The sequence below is a fragment of the Lepidothrix coronata genome, unplaced genomic scaffold, assembly GCF_001604755.1.
Source record: "Lepidothrix coronata isolate B3197 unplaced genomic scaffold, Lepidothrix_coronata-1.0 Scaffold45, whole genome shotgun sequence".
In the NCBI taxonomy this organism is placed as follows: Eukaryota; Metazoa; Chordata; class Aves; order Passeriformes; family Pipridae; genus Lepidothrix; species Lepidothrix coronata.
In genome coordinates, this window is record NW_016690225.1 from 4,678,996 (window position 1) to 4,703,161 (window position 24,166).

The 24,166-nt window shown below is 37.9% G+C and overlaps 1 protein-coding gene across 3 annotated transcripts in view; it reads left to right on the forward strand.

Moving 5' to 3' along the window:
- MLIP (muscular LMNA-interacting protein) overlaps nt 1-24,166 on the forward strand; it is a 106,570-nt gene that overhangs the window by 30,384 nt on the left and 52,020 nt on the right. For all 3 annotated transcript variants that reach the window (XM_017814567.1, XM_017814568.1, XM_017814569.1), the window contains exons 2-3: nt 16,363-16,521; nt 18,544-18,912. In XM_017814567.1, the coding sequence (XP_017670056.1) occupies nt 16,363-16,521; nt 18,544-18,912 (528 nt within the window). The remainder of the gene's footprint in view (nt 1-16,362; nt 16,522-18,543; nt 18,913-24,166) is intronic.

The window sequence follows — 24,166 nt, forward strand, 5'->3', positions numbered from 1 at the left end:
AATGCTGCTGACTAAGAAATCCTGCAAAAGAGTTTTTTGTGAAGTTTTAGGCTTGTTTTACCAGGTATCAGAATGCAACTGCTTGATTAATATATTTAAATGAATTATCCCCTATTAGTGGAGACAAATTCTCGTGCTGTCCAGGGAAGAAGTAGTGGAAGGCTATTTAAGTAAACCCATTTTCTTCATGGTAATTTTATTTTATTTTGTAGTTGCAGATATCTAGTAGCTCACAGATGGTTGGTTCACTATCTACAGCTCCACTGATAGATAATAACCTTTTAAAATAAACTCACAATCGGGTGCACACACTCCATGAGAGATAAACCAAATTTGGATGAGGAAAACAACTTCTGAAGTGTGCCACTTGGGTAATTATAAGAGCTGAAACAAGCTGATCACTTAGAATTTGGTCTTTTGATATGATACAGCATGATTCTTATGGAACTGTGCCTTTCATTAGTCTTCATGGAATGAAGTGTAGTTTTAAGTTGGAAGGTGCAAATATATGACAGCCTGTTTTATTTTTATTTTTATACAATCTCAGAAAATTCACAACATCTTGCTCAAATCAAAATTTTTCCCAGGTAACCATTAAAAACTGGAGTTTCATGTGAGCAAGGCCTAGTTTATTGTAGTATGACAAGTATATAGTCTGCTGACCTAGCTATTTGCAAAAGCAAATCCCAAATTCTTGACATTTCACCTCTACACACATAACATTCTCCAGTCTTTCATTTTACAAATACATACACACACACACACAGACACACAGTTTCTACAGAAAGCATGCCAAAGCCTCCTAATCCTGAATGTTCTAATGGATGTTTGAGGTTCTAGTAGAATGGAGTGAAAGTGTAATGACTAAGAAATAGTTTGTGTCCTGGGTAGCAGCCAGGGAGTTCTTAAGAAGACCTGATTTTTTTTTTTTTTTTGGTAGCACAAATCCTCTTTATAAGCCCTTTTTGCTGTTGAATTCTGCCAAGAACAGCTATGGGCCAGTGCAGCCTTAAATCTTGTGTTTATTTATTGTTAGCGAGAAGCCAAGCAAAAATACCTGCCAATCTATCTGTGACCACCTGTGTTTCTCAGACGCGTTGTTTTGGAAGAAGAATGAAGGCTAATGAAAGACTCTTCACCTGCAGCCTTCTGGCTTGTTTGTGACCATCAGGTGCTGCAGTGGGTCTTGGCTGCTTGCAGGAGAACGGCAGGTTCCAGTGAGTACTGCAGAACAAAACTTGTCATCTCAAAGTTACCTAAAGCTCCTTTCTCGCTCCTCAAATCCTTCATCCAAGACCTTTGCATCAGGATTTCTGTGCCAAATGCTTCTCTGACCCTGGAAAGTTGTGTCAGCATTATAATGTTCAGTGACTGGGTCTGACATTTCTGACTAGGAAAAAACTTTATCTGAAGGAAGGTTTAAACCTTTGGCAATTTGCTTTTTGATGCTTATGGAAGAAGACACCTTTTGAAGCTTATGCTGAAAAACACATTTGAGAAAGAGACATCTGAAAATAGTCTGGAAGCTGGGGCATTCATCAGCACTGTAGGAAACTTGGGATAAGTTCCATCTTGTCTTTCAAAGAGAAGCATATTTAAAAGCAGGTCTATGTCTCTGTTCTGGTGTTTCCGCTAATCATTCCATCCTGGATTCAAGGAACCTTCCAGAAAAAAAGTGAATGTAACCAAATATATTCTGTTAAAAGGTTTTGTTCAAGCAAACTGACTTGTTTTAATGTGGAAGAAAATACTTAAATGAAAAAATTCTTGGTCCAATTCAGAACTGAAAAGGAGAAGAGATTTTCTATGTGCAATGCAACACAGTCAGATGAGGCATTAGTACATGCAGCACACCTCAGCGTCTGCATTCTTCTAATGAAATTAAAGGCAACATTTTAAATTAGTGAAATTTTAACAGCTACTAATATATTTGGTAATTTTCAATAAGAAACTTTTCTGGACAGCAGAGAAAAAATAAGTTCTTGGTACAACAGTGCTTTTGAGTTATTTCCAAAGATAACTAGGTTAATTTTCTTAATTTTCAAACTCTTTTCCCCATGCCAATTCCTGGCTAGTTAACAAACAAGACCTAATAGGCAGGGCAGATGCAAAATCAGAGGCTGGAACTTTAAGACATATACTGCATGAAGGAACTACTTTTTGGTAAGATACACATCATTAATTACACTTCCTTTAAGAGTCAGAGAATGAGTATTTCAGGAAAGAGGATTGGTCCTGTGGGCACATCCGCCTTGTCCTTTTCTTGAGTGCCTGAGCCCTCCCGTGGACCTGTAGTCTCTGCTGTATAGCATTGACAAGACTGAGTTTCTAATCACTTTTTTTCCCTGAAGAAACAACCATAGTCAGTGGGAACATGAAGTCCGATTCTATGAAAAATAATTTGACATAAATAATACAGCAATGCCTTTTTTGCAAAAATTGAGACTATTCTGAAAATCACGAAGCTTTAGTACAGAGTGTAAATAATCAAAATTACATTGGATTGCCAATACATTGCTACTAGAATGTTCTTAATAGGTGACTTACAGTTTTAGGTTTTTTAAAATTTATTTCTTGTAATTTGAGACTAAATATGATTCTGTGTTATGTAAAGTGATGAAGCTGTTCAGAAAACATTGATTATGAAACTTTCAGATTGCATGATGCCTTGTGCAGACAGACAGGAGAGCTTAATTAAAAATGCTTGTGATTTCTTAATATTGTTCACAGGACATATAATCTCTGGGATAAAGAATACTAACAAAAGTCATTTGCTGACGCATAAGAATGACTTTTACTAAGTTCAAATCTGTTTATTATCTGGAAATCTTCTGACTTGCCAAAACATTGGGTGAAAAAGTAACACATAAGTTATAGGTACTTTCCTGTTGAATTTAAATGAAGGGTATGTATTTGAGATCTGCTTTAGTTATCCCAGATCTTGGAAATTAAAACTATCACTAATATCTTAAACTAAAAAACTGATAACTGAACTGCTTGCGGTTTTTTAACTTTATATTAATCTCCTAATTTATATAATTTGAATTGCAATCTTCATTTCTACCTGAAATACGTTTTTCAGGAGATGAATGAAAAATAAAAAACCATCTCTGCTGGTAGCAAATTATGCATTTATAATATTATTTTCCAGAGTTTTGAAGTTGACTCTAACTCAGAGTTGAGTCTTTTTGAAATCATGTACGTTGTTATAATTGGGAGTATGATGATAAATGGTACTGCTCTTCTGTTAGTAAGGACAGAAATAAGGTTTAATTGACATCCAAGATATATTTCTTCCCTTTTGAAAGCTACGCCCAAGTTCAGAAACTCAGAATCACATTTTCACTCAGATCTTGGGTAAAATTTGACATATTTCAAGTTACTGTCAGAAAAAAAAGAGATCCAAAGTGACAAAAAAAAATTTAATTTCTCCTGAAGTCTTGCAGGATTTTCCTCAATCCAGGCATTTTTGGAGCATTGCAGTAAGCAACCAGCTTTATCCCTGAATCTGGCAGCTCTGCTGTCAGGAGGTTGCAGAGTCATCTGCCACTAAGACAAACAGAGCAAAGGTCCCTTTAAATAGCTACAGAATATTGGAATCTAAAACCTATAGTTTGAAGAAGAGGGCATGTGTCCTTAGCTAATAGAAAAAACAGCACAAGAGAACCTTGACTTATGAACACTCATAATATCATCAAAATGCTAAACCTGTGGACAGGAGGAGAGAAAGAATACACCCCGTGTGGTTTATGTTAGTAATGTCATGTAGTGCATAACCTGAGAGTAAAGAGTTCTCCCTGATGATGAGGGTGGTTTAAGAATCTACATGGAATATACTGGAATTACTATCAGGGTAGACCTTGATTGTAATAAGTTCATTTTGTGGTATTATAGGAAATACAGACTTTGAAATATTTTAAGGTGACAAAAATGTTTATAAAATCTCTGATATTTTAGTTCTGGCAGTAAATTAACTCAAGTGCTTCTTTAATCTAAAGCTACAATTATTACATCCATGCCTTCTTCCAAGTGCTTAGAACGAAGATGCAACATGAAAGTACAAATATATAAGAATCAAGTACTGAATCTGTATTCTTTCTTACTACATGCAAAAGTGTTTTCCATTGCATTGTCATCTGAATTCTTATACTGGGAACTTTGGAAGAAAACCTTCATAGGAAGTAAATGACAGTGTATGGATTTTTGTTCTTTGAAATTACATCCACTGCCCTTTTTTATAATACTGTGATCCTTTTGGTTATTTCATTGCATTACCTCGGTAGCCTCATCTCCTCAGATGGTAAGATCGATGGAGAGATAGACAACAGGTTAGCTAAGGCATATAGTGCTTTTGGAAAACTCCACAAAAGGGTATGGCGTAATAAACACTTGAAGAAAAGCACCAAGATCAGTGTTTACAAAGCCATAGTGTTGTCTACTCTCCTATATGGTTCCGAAACATGGGTCATCTACCACCACCACCTGTGTCTCCTAGAACGCTTCCATCAACGCTGCCTCCGCTCAATCTTAAACATCCACTGGTCAGATTATGTGACCAATACATCTGTTCTTGAGCAAGCAGCTGTCACGAGTATTGAGGCCATGTTACTGAGAACACAGCTGCGATGGGCAGGACACGTCTCAAGGATGAAGGACCACCGCCTCCCTAAGATCCTGCTCTATGGTGAACTTGCCACTGGCTGCCGCATGAGAGGAGCCCCGAAGAAAAGATACAAGGACTCCCTGAAACAACATCTCAGCCTTGGCCATATTGATCAACACAACTGGTCTACTCTGGCCTCCAATCGGGAGGCCTGGAGACACACCATCTATAACGCAGCTGTCTCCTTCGAGAACACACGCAGGATCACTCTCGAGGAAAAAAGGCAACGCAGAAAGAACCGTGTATTGCAGAATACACCATCTAAGGAGTCTTTCTGCTGTGCCTTTTGCAATCGGATTTGTCTGTCACGTATTGGCCTCATAAGCCACCAACGTGCCTGTAGCAAATGTGGATAGAGCCTTCCCAAATCTTCGTTCGCGAAGCCTCGCCATGAAATGATAGAGATAGTGTTAATTGCACATTTTCAACGGAAAGCCTAAAGTATTCTTTACAACACTGATGGGGTTTTGCTTAAATCTGGAAGACTCTTCTTTAGAAGCTTGACATTAGTAGCGTATTTGGTCATGAAGTGTTATCTCACTTTTCCAGAAGTCCAGATGTTGTCAACTCTGCCATAACTTAAAGTTAGATTGCAAACTGGAAATGGAAAGAAGAGTGACCAAGAGAAATCTAAGTGATAAGAATGAATAAATTATAGCAAATTTATAAAAAGAGGAAGGAAAGAATCACTGGTCAGTAGATGTGTTAATTGGCACTGAAATATAAGAGCATAAGGCTAGAAAGAAGGAAAACCTGATTTTGAAAGTGAACAATGTAGTTTATATCACTCTTCTGGTGGGAATATGAGTTGTAGGGCAAAAAACAGAGCATGGCATAGGTAAAGATGGCCATATGAATGGAATAGTCCCAGTCAGGAAGAGCTGCTTGGCTGGACTCACATGGGAGCTTTGATAGATGCCTTGTCATTCCTAGGTACAGAAACTGGAGAGGTGGGAGTTGTCCTAAGTTAAGGCTGGCATGTGCTGACTATGTGTGTTACCTTCACCAAAACTAGTCAAATAATGTCATGTGGATGTAGAGTGTCTGGGACTATATGGTGAAGAAATTACAGTTACCCATGGACTGTCAGAATATTTAAGTATAGGCAAGGTTACTTAGTTACTCAGAACTGCACAGGAGGCCTGAGGCAAAGTATAGGTTTCAGTTTGAGGGCTTCCCAGATTTGTTGGCTACAGAAATTATGCTTGTTCTTGGTGCAAAATGTACAGTCTGCTGTTCTCCTACAGTTCTTCTATTCTTTCTCCTACATTCTAAAATATCCGAAGAATGGTACATGACTGTATTTAGCTGGATGATTATGCCAAAATGGAGAGCTAAGAATTTTTGTTTTTTTGATGAGACAAAGTCAAGTTTGTAAAACGACAATTTTCACACAAATGCTTTGATTGGAAAAATAAAAATAAAATAATTTAACTGGAACAAGTATAGCTATTCTTCACAACAAATAAAGTCATATGAAAATGACCCTGTCAACTGTTAAACTTGCACTATTCTTGATATCTGGAAAAGCTCAAGTTAAATGTTTAAAGGCAGCTTCTTTTTAGTGATTAGCACAGAGAAGAAAACAAGATTCTAAGTTTATTATCCTACTCTCCTGTGAACGTGCAGAAGAAGCCAACAGCCATTCAGCTTTACCTTATTGTTTGTTAGTAGTTGAGTGCCAGAATAATTACTCTTTGTAGCCAGCATTCTTCTGGGCCCACACAGACCTACTCAGAAAATAGCTCATTAAAAGGACCTCTGAAAATCCTTGCTGAGAAGGGGAAAATAGGACCTCTTCTTCAGTTCTATCACAGACATTTATTTGCTGATTTTTTAATGTTCATTTTTTATTTATCTTCCGACTGTGCTTTACATACTACAGACAACAGTCTGGAGAAAGAGTCATCTGAATTATCAGCCCACTGAGTTTTATTAGCAGAGGACAGGTAAGAATGCTTGTAGACGGGCTTGTATTGATTATTCATTAAATCACTTGCACAGATGACTGTAAAGGGGGGTACAGCTTCTGATGGGAAGCCTATTGCTGATAATATGGGATGAAATAATCAATTTCTTCGTGATTAAAATACTAATTGCCTTCTCTTACATATGCTTTGTTCAAAAGCTTAAAATTTAGCATCTGATATTTCTAAAATACTCTGTGTATCCCTAATTACCATCAATGAGAACTCCATTCTCTTCTTTATAGAAAAGAGCTGAATAACATAGGTTAGCTGGTATCATAAGACTTGCACTGCTATCTACTGGGATGGCAGAGAAAAAATGACAGCAGATTAACTAGAAGTCCTCAGTTTGGTCATATATGAGTGGATAAAGACTAAGGTTTTTATTTGCCTGTCCTGAAATCTGTGGCAGCATAGCTTTTCTTTTTTCAAAATACCCTTTTCTGATTGATAGAAAAACCTGACAAATCCAGAGGCCAGATGTCTTTTTGAGTCCTGAAAATCATATTTGAGAGTATGTCAGGATCACTTAGGGAAATAAGTCCAAAATGTGAAAGATATGTTATTATCTGTCATTGGTATGTGGGTGGCAGCTGTATGGCCTTTGAAAATTTAAGCTGTACAGCTCTACATGTTTCTTTATATCCTTTGGATCCCTGCTCCAAAGATATAGTTCCTTAGCAAGACAAGTGCTCAGACAAAAGATATAGCAATTCGTGAAAGAAGGTATCTATTGAAAATGTAATTCTTCAGAGATTTAAATTAAGTAAAACTTTTTAGGATAATAATAATAGAACGGTTGAAACACGGGAGAGTAATTGATAGAATCTGTGCTGCCAAAAGCAAATCACATCAACCTTTCCTTTCACCTTGCCAGATCAATTATTTCTGTATGAAAAGTTACTTTACTATTAAACCAAACTTGTCCAAAACATTCTAACTCTCAAAACCCCTTACTTTTTACAGTTTTCCAAATAAAAATATTTGTAATAAACTAAACTGAAAAAGCTATAAAAAAGTTAAATGTACTTTTAACATTGTTTAGCTAAGCATATGCAGAAGTAATAAAAAAGGAAAATAAGAGGAAAAGGAAACTTTTAGGGAAGAACAAACAGTCAAAATGAGGACACAGCTGTCAGTGGAGACATATAGTACCTGGAGGACATGGGGGAGCATCTCCCTGTGTTTTGGTGTTTGGATGAGAGCAGGTGGAGCTGGTTGGTTTTATCAGGGGCAGGAGGTAAAATGACAGGAGCTGTTAAACTAGGGCATGGGAATGCGCATATTCAAGTTACACAGAGGTAGCTGAAGTCTCTCGGTGGGGAGTGTTTGAAACTATCTTGTATCCTCTCCTGGAAAGAGTCACTTTTCTTTGCTGAAAGTGCTGGCAGTGAGAGTGAATTTGAGACTGTACTTGTGGTCCTCTGCGTTTGAGGAGAATTTTTTTTAAAGTGCTACAATACCAGGTGACCCTGGTACAAAGGGCTATGGTTGTTCATTTCTTGCTGTCAGATTTGGATGACAGGGGTGTTCACACTCTGTGTTCGATTGTTTTGGATAGAGTTACACCTGGGGAAATACAGAGAAAATGTTGTTGTGAAAAAAATGCTGTTGTATTTACCAAAATAGTGCTAGTGTTCTTGCTAACAGCAGGTGAAACACTGAGAGTCCTGACATCCAGCATATCCTCGTGAGAATCCATGAGGGATTTCATACTCAGCTGTTAACCTGGAAATGTTTAAAATGCCTAATTGCTGAATGAGGCAGTACCAGTCTACTTGCAGTTGTATCTAAACAAAGCAGTAAGGCATTCTTCAAAAATGAGCAGAAATATTGCACAGGTGGGAAATGCTCAGTCTCATCTGCATCCAGATCACTACCAAGGCTCAAGGGTGTGGTGGAAGACAAAATACCTTGTGCAATTTATGCATGCTTGAGAAACACACACAGAGATACAAAAATTTGTAGTTACTTTAATTGAAATATTAGCAGTCTAATCACAGAGTTATAAGGTTTTTAATTCCCTTTTCCCTGACAGGGGGACAGGTCAGAGGAGGCACTCATCACAACAAACATTTGTCAGTACACTTTTTACTTGCCAAGATATTTTCATTAATAGAATGAGGCTGTTCTTATTAACAGCAGATAATTATTTGCAGGGTGCGTTTGGTTACTCAAGCAGGTTTCATGTACGCTCGTGCACTAACTCAGAGCTACGCAGCTGGAGCCACAGCTGGCAGGGTAGCCCTTTGTATAGAAGCAGAATGTTCTACTAATATGCCTTTGGCTTCTAGGTGAGTGGTCTATATATGTAATCCTGCAGTCTTTTTCTGTGTATAGCAGATACAGCCTTCTTGGACGAGGTTCAAATTGTTTGTTGCAGATTCCAGTGTTGTCCTGGTGGTCTTGGGGAGATCGAGCCTACTCTTGGTATTCTGAGTTTATAATTTCTCGTGTATTCAACTGGACCACTAATCTACTGAGTTTACCCATTTGGAAAAGATTTTCATGTACTACTTCTCATGCTTACCCTTTCTTCAATTTGTTTTGTCTTAGCACCTTCTCACTGTACTGGTCACACAAATGCACACAAACTCTCATATATATGGGGCTTGTATGATGATGCAGTGCAGCTACAGTGATATGCATACTTAAAGTCTAAATGCTCCTATTATTACAGCTCATTCTCCGTGATCATACAGTTAAAACCAACCTAGACAGACTTTCTCATTTCTACCACTTCTTTTATTTTCTGTGCATTGTTATGGTAAGTAATGGCCAGTCTTCGCGAGCGAAGATTTGGGAAAGGTCATTAACCCTTCGAGCCTGCGCAGTGGATTTTTTAGGTGAGACCGCACGCTGGGTCTCACCTAAAAAATTGTTATGGACACTGCCAGCATCTCCAGTTGTTTGCGGGGAGGTGCATGATGTTGATGGTGGGGCTTACTGTGCACTTTGAGCCCACTTGAAATTACTTTTCTATCTTTGCTTACAGTTTACTTGTTCCTTATTTACTGGCCAGCAAATTCTATATCCAAATTCTATGATCTTTGAAATGTTTTACATATGCTGGATACTGGTTCTTTGCTTCCTCTGTTGTCATTAATACCAGGACACAGGTTTGCATTCCTGTAATGAGTAATAACTGATTATTAATGATTTGTGCTTGTAGCCATAGGGTGCCTATCCCATACTTGCACTTTCAAGGCTTCTGCTATTATCTTGTGCTTGTACTTCTGGAAGCATCTTTTAAAATCCCCTGTTTTTCTTCAACAGCCTTCAAGCTACGCTAACATGACATGTTTTATTTATTATTTATTTCCTTTCTCTGAAGTCAATAGTTAGTTCATTGTATAAAATTAATGGTGTGTTAGAAGACACATGCAGGGATATATATAGGCACAGATGTGATTCTGGGCACCATCTGCTTCTGAAATATATTGCTTGCAACAGCATTACTGGTGTGTTAACAAACTTGTTCTGCAACACATTTTTTTAAAGGGAAACTGCTGAGGTGCTCATCTGTGTTGGCAGCGCCACACGGGCTTGATTCTCCTGTGGTGGTGAGGGCAGGACTGCCAGTGCTCAGTGGTGTGGTGGCAGAACGTCACCACGTGTGAGCCTCAGCTCTGTGTGGGGGGAGCTGGTCTGGCCGAAATCCCTCTGGTTCTCAACCACTCAGATATCTCAGGACACCAAAGGGCTAATGGCTGATACTGTAAAACTAGCAAGTTCCTTGCTAGCATCATCCCACAAGACTGATCTCTCAGCTCTGACAGATGGAAGTAGGGATTTATTTCTACTCCCAGTGCTTGATTTGAAAACTGCACCTATTTATTTATAGGTGCAACATTTGGGAAAAGAAAGTGAAGGGAATTGATGAGAATATGCTTCAAGACTTCCATGAAGATGACAGCAGCATTTTAGGACTGTCTTGCAGGGCTGAAACTGCAAGAAACTCTTACAGGAAAAACAATAAATTCTAACTTTCAATTTCTTGCTGAATAATTGAGATGAAGTTGTTAAAAAATGGACTGGAAAACTGAGATCTGTTGTGCCTTGCTGCTCTTACACTAATGTGACTAAGCAGTCTGCAGGCTTTTTGTTGGGCAGAAGTATCATGACATTGTATAAGCATATATTATGTATATCAGAGTTTGTAAATGTATTTGTGCATGTGCTAGTATGGATGTTCTACGTATGAACTCATAGGTCCTATGACCTTGTAAGGACCCCCATTTAGGTGCAGATATTTTTATGTATCTACAGGCATTGGACTGATCTAAAGTCTCCCACTTCTGACCACTAATGTGTTTGATAAGCAGTCGGTGTGCATGTTAGACAGCACCACTTCTGGGTTTCTTTTATTTTCTTCTGCAATCAGCCTTCAAACTTCTTCAGTCTACTTTTGTCAGTCCTTGACTGCCTTCTATGCAAGACCAGATGGGAAACTTGGCCACACTACTGCAAAATCAGCATGATTTCTGATTGATCCACACAAAACATACAGGACAGACAGAAGGAAGTGGTGATTACCTGCTGAGGGAGAAGCTGGAGGCAGTCTGGGTGTGGGACTGCCTAGGTGAGGGTTTGTGCGTAGATGATAGACTATAGCAGCTTGGGATGTTACAACAGAGGTGTTTTAGCTTAGAAGATGTTGTTTCTTAGGAGGTTTAGAAGACTGGATCAAATAAGGTTGTTAGTGATCCTAAAACAGGTTTAAAGACCTAAGTCACTTTAGGGTCTGTTTTATGGCCATTTACTCAAACTGCATTCATTTAAATCAGTTAAGCATAAGAGGCAAAGTATTTTACTTGGCCTTTGCAAAAGGAGGAAATTAAAGGTTACCTTTACTTACTTTTCATCAAACTTAGCTGCATATGTGTATGAAAGGTATGAAAGGGCTATTACAGTTGTATAGAGTCTGCTGGGCTGAAGAGCTAATTAAAATCATGTTTGAAAAGAAACACTTCATCTGAACGAGCTCTTGCGTTTTGAAGAATAGATTACAATTTTATGCTATTATTCATTTGCTCTTTCTAGTGCTTTACACACATTAATTTTCAAAAGATATTTGTCTGCATTTTAGTGTGTGCTGCTGTATTGAAAGAAGAAAAAACTGTTTTACTGAAGGTGATACAATGGGCACATTGCAGGGCTTGGGGAAGCTCCGACCACAGCTGTCATTTGGAACTTTGGCACAAACTTCCGCTTGACTGTAATTTCATCCTGGACTTTCAGAGCGGATTTAGCTTTTTCCCCCGAAGTTTCACAGTTAGAAAGCTGGTGTTCAGATGATCATCTGCTTCTGTTTGTAAAAGGTTTTAGATGAGCCAGAGCTCATATTAGACAATAAACAGCTAATCCATATTAGGTTACTGTGATAGCTATAATAAGTCAGGATATGAAGACAGGCTGAAAATTCTTACATCTCATTAGGTGATAATTCCATCTGCAGTAGACTAGACTTTTTCTCTGTTTAAGGAGGAGACAATGTCTTTGTGGTTTGACTTTAGTCTGAACACAGAAAAGGAGTTTAAGGAGAGGTTACAGAACCCAGGCTGTGTTTTTGATGGCCTCTCTCCCTGGCTGGGTGAATGGCATTAGCTGTGCTCTCTCTCAGTGTTAGAGCTATATTTATCACTCAGGGATTGTGGACATGTGAATCTGGGCTCTGAGCATAACACTGCTTCAGTCAACATGCCTCTATGTCATGATATACACTTACTATTTTGCAATTATTTATGGATATATTTCCTTTTCTGGCCTTTAAACAAATAAATATCTTCAAAAGGAAATACTTGATGATCAAGGGTGAGGTTTTCTCAGGGTGTTGTTTTATTTTTGAAATTACTTACGTGAGCAAATAAGTGGAAGAAGTGGTAATGTGAACCAGCATATTCTTTTACTTTAGCCATCTGTATTCCAGAAGGAAATCCTAAAAAGCAATGGGACCTCAATTTAAATTATAAAATAGGCAGTATGCTGAATGCATATAGAGCATATGATAGATTAAATGGAAGCCTTGGTTTGTGTTCATAAGGTAACCAAGACATTAAAAATGTGCTCTACAAGTAAGGACTGTAGAAGTTGTGGTAATGAAAACAATAATTAATATAATTTAAGTTGCTATCCCTAGGGCAATTGCAAATTGATGGTATAAATTATGCAACAAACTCGTTTGTAAACTGATGACATAGGAACTCACAGAAGTCATCTAGAATAATTTTTTTCTTTTGAAGCTATTTGGCAATGCATTATGCAGCAGCCAATAGCCTCTGATGGATATTCAATGGTTATTTATATTAAACTTTATAATTTATGTTCTTCAAAGGACTAAATAACACGAATGCTGCAATTAGAAACAATCAATTATTTCATTGTGCATAAAGTTGATTATGTAATATAAAACAGAATTCCTTGGTATTGACTTCAATAGACTGAAGCCAATTCCTTCAATTGACTTCGGCATTTGGTATTTTTCTGTCCCTGTAATTGCATTGATTCAAGTGAATTCCAGCAGCAGAGAATGTATGGCATTGAATTCCTTTTGCTGTTACTACTGATTATGGAGGAAAGACGATATGAAGTTTCATATATGATTATATGTATTTGAATTTTAAGCTTGTCTCTCTCTTGTTTACTTCTACATGTCAGAGTGCTATTAATAGATGTAATTAAATGCTGGAATTCCAACCTGTTCATTTCCTTCAGTTCTTCAAGGATAGAAACATCAGCCAGAGAGAGAGAATAAATGAGATGAGCATATGAAAAAAGGTGCAAAAATCCTTTTTGTACCTTAAAAAAAAAGTAATATATAACAGTTCCTTCTGCTTCACATTGTTCAATTAAAATTTAAAATTTCAAAGTATTTCTTCTTATTTTTTAAAATCTATAAAATGAAAATAACTACTTAAAAATATTTTTAAGTGAGAATTATTTCTCTTTTGTTTCCCCCAGTGGAAATGTTTGTATTTTCTGGCTACTCTTGTGATATTTGATTGTTGGCTAGGTTTCTGTGATGCAGCCTAAATTGCATGACCAGTTTTACCTGCTGGAAGTTTCTGTTTCTCGCTTGCTATGAGTGAAACTAAGAGGAGCGCATTCCTATCACTGCCTCACACAGTATCTGGCAACTTAAATCTTTCTGAAACGCAGTAATTCTATTTGCTCATATATGCTTTCTAAACTCTAGGAAAATAATATACACTAGGAGAATATAAATAATGCTATGCTTTCATGGCATCTTCCAACTGAAAAAATTCTTGCTTCCCTGTCTTTTTGTTTTCCTATCTTAGTTTTAGCTTGCGAGCAATTTTGGTGATTATTTCCATAGTGTCTTTAGGCCAAACACAGCAAGGTTTTCTTTGTGTGTTCTTTAATTTTTGTACCAAAGAAATAAAAGTGGAAGTGCAGGGTAAGACACAGTACAGAATTAGGTGCTAGCAAGATCTCCCTGTTACTATGCAACAGCCTGGAGCCTGTAGCTTGACTTTTTGTTTGTGTTTCCTCATTACAAATATGCACATGAAATACTGTGAGTTTAACACTGTTAGCATATTTGATTGTAATTTTCTATAAATCTGTTTGTGTTTGGGCTTGCTATTTGCACTCTTCCTTTTTGTTTTATAAGGAATATTTTGCACTCTGACACAAGAATACCCACTGATACAGAACAGCTGCTGTTGAGGGTCAAAACAAGAGCATGACAAGAGGGTGAGGTAGAGGTGAAAAGTATTAGTAAAGGCAACTGAGGTACCAGAGTCACCAGCTGCATTTCCTAATTAAAGACAAAAGATGAAAGCACAGCTACAGAAATGTAGGAAAGCAAAGGCCATCTCTGGTTGGTTTTAATGTAGACCCAGGTACTGTGTAAGAGTGTGAATCAGATCAGCTGTGCAGAAATCGCTAGTGCTAATGTGATGCGTGCTTCTGCCTGTGTGCAGGTAATCCTGCTTGAAGACACCTTTAGATACAGCAGGTGCTTGCATCCCTGGCTGTATTGTGGGGACTGGCAGCTGACTGCTAGTGAGCACACTCTCGATTACTGATGTTACTCTGACTTTTATCAGGAGAAAGGACTAAGTGCTTAATGTGCTGGCTAATAATATTTAAAATTTGTGTTGCTGTTTTATCAAAAGCAATGATCAGATTCAGGTACCTTGGCTGCTGAGAGAATGACAGACCTACATTTCTCCTTCACATAAAATGACACCCTGAGCTTCTGCCATGTTGGAGCATTTAGCAGTCACTTTTTTGCTACTGATTCAGGCCATGCATCATATATGCCAGTGCTTAGTCACTTGTGTGAAATGGAGGGGTCGAGAAAAACAGGAGACCACCTGCACACCTGGATGTGTCTGAGAGAGCAGAGTTGTAGAGAAAAGAACACTTGATAGCATTTCTACAAATAACATGACTCTGCTTTACTCGAGCACTCCAGGAGGCAGTTGTGGAAGTAACTTATATTCACTTATAGTTTTTTAAAACTGGAAATCTGTGTCTATCATTTTTCATGTTCCAGCCATGAGAAGATCAAGTATTGTAAACCATAATTCCACTCTGTTCCATAACTGCTATTTACTTAGAGATGCAAATTACAAAGAAGCATAGTGAAAGTCATAGCTCTCCAATTTATTTCACTTTAAACAAGCAAGCAAAAAAAAAAAGAACCAAAGCAATAATCTTGTTTTCCTATATCATTCAATACAATTTGAGCCTCTGCATACTGGAGTTTATTGAAAAGACGATTAACTGCCATAACTTTTAAATCAGATGATAAAGCAAAGGAAAATCAATATACTCCATAGTTTGGAATCAGAAAGAAGGATTTTTTACAACAAGTACTGTGAAAGTCAGCATGTCAGGTTCAATGGTTTGGGATGTGCTTCCCTCCTTTTAACTGGATGAGGCATTTGCGGTTCCTCTTCTTTATATCTGGCAAAGCAACTGAGAATTGTAACATCGTATGGACATTGTTTCCCTGTCTTGTATCTCCTGCGAAGAAGATGGGAGGGATAAGAGAGCACTGGGATAAAACTGAACGTTTAGGTGAAATTGCCTTCTCTTAGTCTTTGGTGCTTTCAGGCCCTATGTACTTGGACCTAGAGAGAAGGCAAGATGGGGAGGGAGGAATAAGCAGCCAGACACAAAGTTAGTTGGTATATGTGGCTGAATGGCCCATAGAAAATGGGAGAAGATACATGAATTAGAATTCATCCCAGATATTGTTCAGAATTAGCTGCATTTGCATTAGAAAATGTGAACATGTTTTGCTTTCTTTATGCAGAGCAAAGGTTTTCCCAATTTGCTTTAAGTTGTAAAGCAAATATACTGCCCAGATATGCTGGTATAATTAAATTGTTGTTCTACTGGAGTTAAATAAAGATAAAACCAACCTTGAAATGAATTGAATATGGTTTTTGATTCTTTTATGGAAAATTGAAAGAATAACAAATTATTGAACAAATGTTCTCCTGTCTGCTGTGCCACACCACGAGAATATATAGGATGTTGATGGGTATAATCAAGGCAGTATTTTGTCTGTTAAAGAAGAACTGAATAAACAATGACCCAAAAAAAACAAACCAAAACCAAACAATGACCAGTATAGTTAATAATAAGCATGTAGGTTATACAGATTATTAATTTCATGTTATTCATGTTATTTCAATTCTGACAAAAATCATATTTATTTGGATAAAAAGGTTGAGCTAATTATGTGTTTTGTAGGTCATTTCTCAAGAACCTGGAACCAAACCACTGACCTTCACATTTGTACCATCCATTGGACGACTTCCAACTCATTTTGAGGTTGTGGATATCTCTGAGTTCCTTGTGACAATTCCAGAGGAACCAACAGATCTGAGCAATCAAGAAATTTTAAATAAGGTAGATTTTTGTTTGCAATAATTTTTCCACTCTTTCAAAAGAAAGAGAAAAATTTATTTTAAGCATCACTGAACTGAAGCTCTTTCCCTTGAATGGTTTCTTGGCTTGTGCTTGGGTTTAATTACCAAGATGTAGAATCATTGTGCAAGAGAAGGCCGATGTCTGCTCAACAGCTTGTTTTGCCTTTGGCAGAGTTTATATTGGAAGGAAACCTTTGCCCATCTCAATATTGTCCTCTGTCAGTCATGCAAGACTATATTCTTGGCAGATGAGGGGGAATTCCTTCCTGATCTTCAAGGCAGCACGGGTGGTGTGAGAAGGCTGTTATTACACAGGAACTGACCAAGAGTTGCTCACTGGATCCTGGTTTCAGCAGGTGCCAGTGCTGTGCCTTCCAGCAGAGGTGCCAATCCCTTTCATAGCTGCATTGTAATGCTTCAAAGTGAAAGTGAGATTTTTATTTGAAAGCTTGTCCCTGTGATTTCCTGCGATGGTGAAGCCAGCAGCACAACATTCCTGGTTCTCCTTCCTTTAGTCAGCCCACAGTGTTTGTTATTCCTTTCCTGCCTCACACCACTTAATGGTCTATTATTTTATTCCATGCTGCTTGAAAGGCTACTGTAACCTTCAGATTAATATTAACTCTTAGAGCAATTTTGCCCTTGAGTAAAAGCTCCTTCCCTGGGACATTGCTGGGGCTGCCAGTTCTGGGTGCTCTTCCATGTAATGAACTTTTCACAGGAGTTCACAGCTCTCTGACCTGAACATGCTCCAGGATTTTCAGTGTCCTATCTGTCTAAAATGGGATTAGATCTGAGGAAAGGGTGGATGTATTTGAAGAGATGCTCACTGGATTATTATCCTCAGGATGTTTAACTCATTAGTTACATTTCCAGCCATTCTGTATTGGTTTTTCTGCAAGTAATGCCCTGGGTAAAGCAGAATCAGGTCTTCCTGTCATCCATGCCCCTGTGTTTCTCAGTAGGCAGAGAATACTTTTCTGGCAGTTGATGCAATACCGAGGCCTTCATAGCATAGATTAGCACCTTTTCTAAAATGTCTAGAACCTGAACAATATTTTAAGAAATTAACCAACATCAGATAATCAAAATAACACTGTCAAACTCATACTGGTGGTATCCCTCTTTGTGGTCCAATGTCTTTTCAAAGAACTGAGCTCCAGGGACTCTTGGAGCTGCAAGTGAAGTGGAAATTTGTAATTACCGTATTCCTCAAGCAATATTCAAATATGAGCCCCATCTGGAGGCTTTCTCTTGCAATACACAGCATGTCTATTCATTTGCCTTATTCCTTCTCCAAGGGAAATATGATTTACAATAATTTCAATACCAAATGATTTGATGATGTGCGTGTTGTATGTGCAGTTTGCACTATTCCTTCTCTCATCCAAAGCATGCTTGAGAAGTGACATACTGGATGTGGAAATTGCAGAAAATCTGAAGAACAATTGTGGTCTGTGCTGAGAAGCTTGAACATACAGTAAAGCTCTCTGACCTCTGAATCTTTGTCTGCTCTCTTTGGAGAATGCCCTCTCTTAAGGGCCTTTGTTTCTTCATTAATATGTATAGGTTTTGTCCCAGATTTGTCTGTCAGACTCCTCTGAGGAGCATTGTCTGCTTCTGTGGATCCAGCAGTCGGGATGCCTTCCCATCATGTCTAGTGTAGTCTGGTCTGACAGCTCATTCGGCTTGACTGCACCCTTCTTCTTAGTTCCTGGGGCAGCCCCGGTCTTAGGCCATTGCTGTGCTTTCTAAAAAGAGTCCCCTGTTGCTCTGTGAGTTTATGGGAAGGCAGCACCTGCAGCATGGGCTGGGGGGCTGGAAGCAGGGGGCTCCCTGGGGGGGTGGTTTCTGCTGGGCGCTCATGCCCAAATTTCTCATTTGCCATCTGCACTTTTGGTAGCACAGAGCCAGTCACCCTGAAAGCCTAACTTACTTCACATTTTGGAGAACACAAATAAAATACAGTTAATTGGGATCTTTCTCCTTGTATCTTTTGCAGTCTAACACAGTCTCCCATGAGCTGGCCTTAAAGAGTGGGGCCAGACAAGCCTGTGTGTCCACTGTCTGTGCAGACAACACGCAAACGGCTTTCCAGTCCCTGGGGTGTAATCCAAGCAAAGGAGAAATGCAGGAGAATGACCTTTTTAAGGCTGAGTTCATCCTGATTACGGACTCCGGTGATGAAGATGAAGTAACTGCTGCCTCGAACAATGTTCATCGGCCTTCCAATGGCTATGGTCCCATCAGTGCTCAGCTGCTGACCACATCCCATGTTTCCTCTGGCACCGGGGCAGGGAAACCTCCTGGCGATGGGCACCTTCCAGGTGCTGCGCTTTCCCACAGTACTACTGATCCACAAAAACATCAGGTAACCTGTTCTTTAGACTCTAGAGATAACCTTTACTTTCTAAAGCTTTCAGGACATGGACACTGAGCCAGCTTGTAAAGCAGCTTGGTCAATTTATTCTTTAATTAACATTTGTGTTGGCCATTTCTGTAACACTTGGACTTTAAGGAGTTGGCCCAACACTTCTGACTTGCTTTCTCTCCATATGATTCTGTGTGTGTGTGGAGCAGTAATGAAGAGCTATTCTTTCCTTTCAGAGCAGCTTATCATGACAGCAAGTTAATCAGAAGGTGCTGGATTCCTAGCCAGTCTAAATTGGCTAAGGTCATTGAAATCAATGGAGCCTTGAGATCATTTGAATTATTAGCATCAGACTTTCTAGACCCAGATTTTTTTTTCTCAGTGCTCACTGCAGCCCTTTCTACAAGAGAAAGAGACTGTAAAAAGTCCTATTATTCTGATTGTTAGTTAACACTGACTTTGCACAGGTGTAGAGAACTAATGAAGATAAAAGTTCCGTTTTACGTTGATCTTTATAGGTTGCATTTAATGATTTATTAAATTTTAAATTCTCCCTGGGACATTTCAAAAAAGACTCTTTGAAACATTGCATTTACAAAATTCATCAATTCAATCTACCACGTGAAAAGTTAACATCTCCCATCTTGGAAAAAGCACTGATAGTATTGAGGGGTGTATATACATTGTAAAATTCCACCTTTAGCAAAATAGCAACATCCTTCTCACATGGAATAAATTCAGACATTTCCTTTGACCCCAACAGGGCTTCCACGAGTTGAAAATGCAATTCTTCATCAATCATTTAAAAACAAAAGTTAAACATGGCTACTTTGTTTATGAAAATAAATAATATTTCCTATCTTGTGTTGAAATGTTTTTGCCATTCATTTTTTCATCAAATTCAGTGTCAATTTTTGATTGAAGAAATTGTGACTAAGAAGTCCCCTCTGGGATTTTTTGCTGTTTTGGGATTCACAGCGTTATGAAATGTTCATTTCTTCCTAGAAACTCCCAGTGAAATCAGTGAGAATTTTACCTGAGGTAGGTATAAAGGCATACACAGAGTAAGCAGCCTGTAAAAGAATACTTGTCCTAGAGACATACAATTTTACTTCAGCAATATTCAGTATGCAGATTCTGTCAGGCTTACTTGAGTGTTTTTTTTAAAAGCTATTACAGAAATTGGGTGGATTTTGGAATACTCTACAGAAAAATTCATATGCTGTATCTTTGTTATGCTTGATGACTTGACAAGTAAACAGGGATTTGGCTGGTTATGTAAAAAAATATACAGATGTGCACAGAACAAGAAATTAAGCCTGACATTGCTAACTGTTCACCTGAGCATGAAGAGAGGTAGTATGTAATATGGGTAATTGCACATCTCATCATTGTTCTTAAGTCACAAGTTTTCAAGACTGTAAGTACTTCCTCAGTCTTCAATATCTAAGTATCTCTAGCCATCTCTATGGCTTCAAAAGAAAAAGATGTTTTTACTAGACTACCTTTCATTGTTGTTCTGATTCTAAGGTGTTTCCTTAGGCATCACTCTTTCTAGTTTGATATCGCATGAAATATCATTAGTTCTGAAATGCAGAAAAAATATGGAAAGATTAAATGGGTGCATTGTTTCTCTGTTAGTACATTTCCTTTCTACAGAGGATTCCATATATGGGCTACCTTGTCAGTTATTGGATTATATGGGCAGTATCGTGTCCCACTTAAGAGTTATTGCATATAATATCATGTCAATTTAAAAGCATGATTAGACTATGAGTTTCCTGTCAGATGTGAAAAAAGCAAGGACCACTTTTGGGGACCATTGTGTTGCAGAAGAGATCACTCTAACTGAACCTACAGTTCAGTTAGAGAACTGTAGAGATCACTCTAACTGAAGCTCCTACAGCTTCATTCATTTCTGGCTTCATTTAAATGAAAGAAAAAAAGAAAAACACTGACAAAATTGGAAGCTACTATTGTTCTTTGAGACATAAATGTTCTGACTGATATTGGAAACTGCCACACTATATTCAAAGTCTGAAAGAGCAATCCGTTCTTCTGGTCATATTTGGAATTTTTTGGTGATAGTTTACTGTTTGTATGTTGTGTTGGAGTTTTTTTGCCTTTTCTTTTTTATGTTAAAGAATGTTTAGCCATGCAAGACAGAGTCAGACTGACTCCTGCCCTTAGAGTTTTACCCTTTGAGTTGGGCAGGATGTCTGCCTCCCTCAATGCCAGGACACAAGTCCAGCTATGAGAAATTTCTTGACTCACTGTGGAGATCAATAACCAGTAGGATTTTTAGCTAGTAAAAGTCACTTGGCATTCCTCTGTCCAGTGAGTGCCATCTGGTTTGGCTTTTCCAGAAAAATAAGTCAAGAGTCCCTACAAACTCCTGCCATTACCAGGACAATGAACCTTCCATGTTGGGAGAAACTGGACTGTTCTAAATGGCATCTTAATTTGGTCTCAGTTCACAGTCTGTTTTACTGTGTTGTCTCCAGAGAGTTTGTCAAGTTTTCTACAATGTCCAGTGCTTCCTTCTGACTTTCTGGTTTTCAGATTGTAGGCTTTGTAGGTAATTTACTTTTATTGTTTCCTATCTATAATCAAATTCTACTGAGATCAAAGCATGGTTAACTCACCCAGGACCAGGTTTACATCAAAGCCATATCTCCTCTCGTATGTGACTTTTGCCTTTGGGGCTCTCAGTGTGCCTCACTCTTTCCTTTTTTCTATTTGACCAGCACATCTTTCACAGTCTTGCTGGTATAAGTAACCACATCTTTAGTGTCCTTCCAAAACAATGTGACCTCATCAAACAGACCACCAGAAAGCTCAGTTCTGCCATTTCAAATGTGCTGAAGGTCTCGTGGGCAAGGCTCAGTACTAATATTACGACCACTTTGATAATCCTGGAATTACTGCCTATGAGGCATCAAGATCCTTTTCAAGTGCCTTGGTCCCTTTCAACTACAGTAACCTTGGCACTTATTTCAACTTTCCTCATATACTTTTGGGAAATGTATATCTGAGGTGTTACTGAGAGGACAAAATGGTTTGCAGTTGAGTCACAGATCAAAGCAACACAAATCTAGTTTTGTCACTGACTTCCTCTGCACTAATCCAATACAATTAGAGGAGGCTTTTAAACCAGTAGAGAAACTGAACAGAAAAACAAAGGGAAAAAAATTCCAGTGATTGAGGAAAGTTATTATATCTCACCAACTAGCACTGGTGAGGCTGGGAGGTAGTGCAGCACTGACACAGGCTGCCTGGGGGTGCTGGAGCCAGCTCTATTAGGGATTTAGAGGCTTGGTGAGACACGGCCACAGCTGCCCTGACCCACTGGTGCTGGTGAGGGCCCTGCTTTGAATAGAAGGCTGGACTAGGTGACCTCTAGAAGTTACTTCCAATCTACTTTGATTTATGATTCTTTGGTCCTGTAAATAAGAGGTTGATCATTTACAGATGTGGTTAATACTGTGTTACAATAGAAATTTTTTTTCTGAAGACTTAATTATTGGCTCAGTTAGCTCAGCATGTAAATGTTCAGTGGTGTTTAAACTGGAAGACTACTGCAAAATGTCTTTATTACACTTGCAGGAGCATATTTATCATCTGCTACCATGAACATCTTCCTAGCTGCTTATAAATTTTTCTTATTAAATTTTACTATTTAGAAGTCATGGCACATCCTGCTCTTTTTATTATGAAGTTTCATATTTGTTGCCCATTTTCTTTTAATCTGTTATCTTTGTAGGGGAAATTAATCTATCCTATTTTGAAATATAGAGATTTTATACCCAAGTTCTGTTTTGATAGTTGATCAACTTCCAGAAATCATTATTAAATTCAGGAGGCTGCTCCAAATTATCAGATTTATTACCACACTGCTTTTTAAGTTGTTAAATAATTTTGTGTTTCATGACATATTTAATAATAATCTTTCATAATACTTAAGGATTGGTAAATTATCCTCAATTTCCAGTATTTTTACTTCTTCTTAATTAGCAGCTTTTTCAGCAAGAGTCATAATTTCTTAATCAAATGGAATATATGGTGCAATGATATAATGGATATAAATGTTTATATTCTAATATTCTCCCTGTATGCATCCCTTGACTTTCCTTGAAATGGGACACCTTAGCACATGTATAAAACAAGGGGAAGTTAATGGGATTTTAAAGGCATTCTGATGTTTTGTGTTTATTCCTATAAACCAAAGCATTGACTTGGGTTTTTTGAAGTTACCTTATACAGAAAGTGTCCTTGGTTTACAAGGCTTGCTATTTATATGGTCTCATTTAGCAGAAAGAGCTCACTCATTTTAAGTTATAAGGGCTAATAGGGTTTTGAAGTGGTGTTTATCCATATTTAGTGGTTTAGGCGTAGTTTAGCCCTTGGAAGCCTCTAAGTCTTGTTTTTTTTGTCGGAGCTTCTTCTGGTATGTGCTCTCATTTGAAAATTATTTGATTAGTTCTTTGTGATAAATCAATACTATATTACATAATAACAATAACAATAATAGTAATTCCTCTCTATTATGGGTGAGACATTTGTATTAAAAAATATAAGTCATGCCTGAGCCACAGCCATGCACAAGTTGTGTGTGGAAACTGAATGGTATAATTGTCTTTTATAGAGCTGCATAATCTTCTCAGGGTATCAAACAGTAGTTAAATAGGTGTTCTTATATTTATATCAAGTTTGATGAAATTAGAGCCAATTTCCCTACTTTCAAATTGCTCTGTCAAATGTTAGGTGACAGTTTGTAGCCTTTTGGTTTTACAGTTGACTTAACTCACTACTTCATATTGATATGTTTTATTCTATTTTGTATACATCAGTTTTTAATTTCAGCATTACAATAACTTGGAAGATTTTTAAAGAATTTCTTTCTTTAGAAGCATGAAACTGTATGAAAGGTTGATAATATACTTGTATGCTCTAATTAGTTTTGACAAATCCTAATTAGAATAGACTCAAGAAAAAAGGCACTCATGAAAGAGCTTGTTACTGCTTTATTAGTGTATCAAAAGACTGTGGAGAAGGGGATAAGGGCTCTTACATGGCTGCAAACTGTCAAATGCACTGCTCTGTGAATGACAGGAAAAGGGAAAACCAAACTGGATGTCTGATTTCAGTAGTTCCGAACAAATTTCTCGTTCTGATATCACAGTGCTGCAGAAGGGGTTGTTTACTGAATTAGAAAATAAGCAATTTACTTGAATCCCATTTTCAGAAAGGCTGC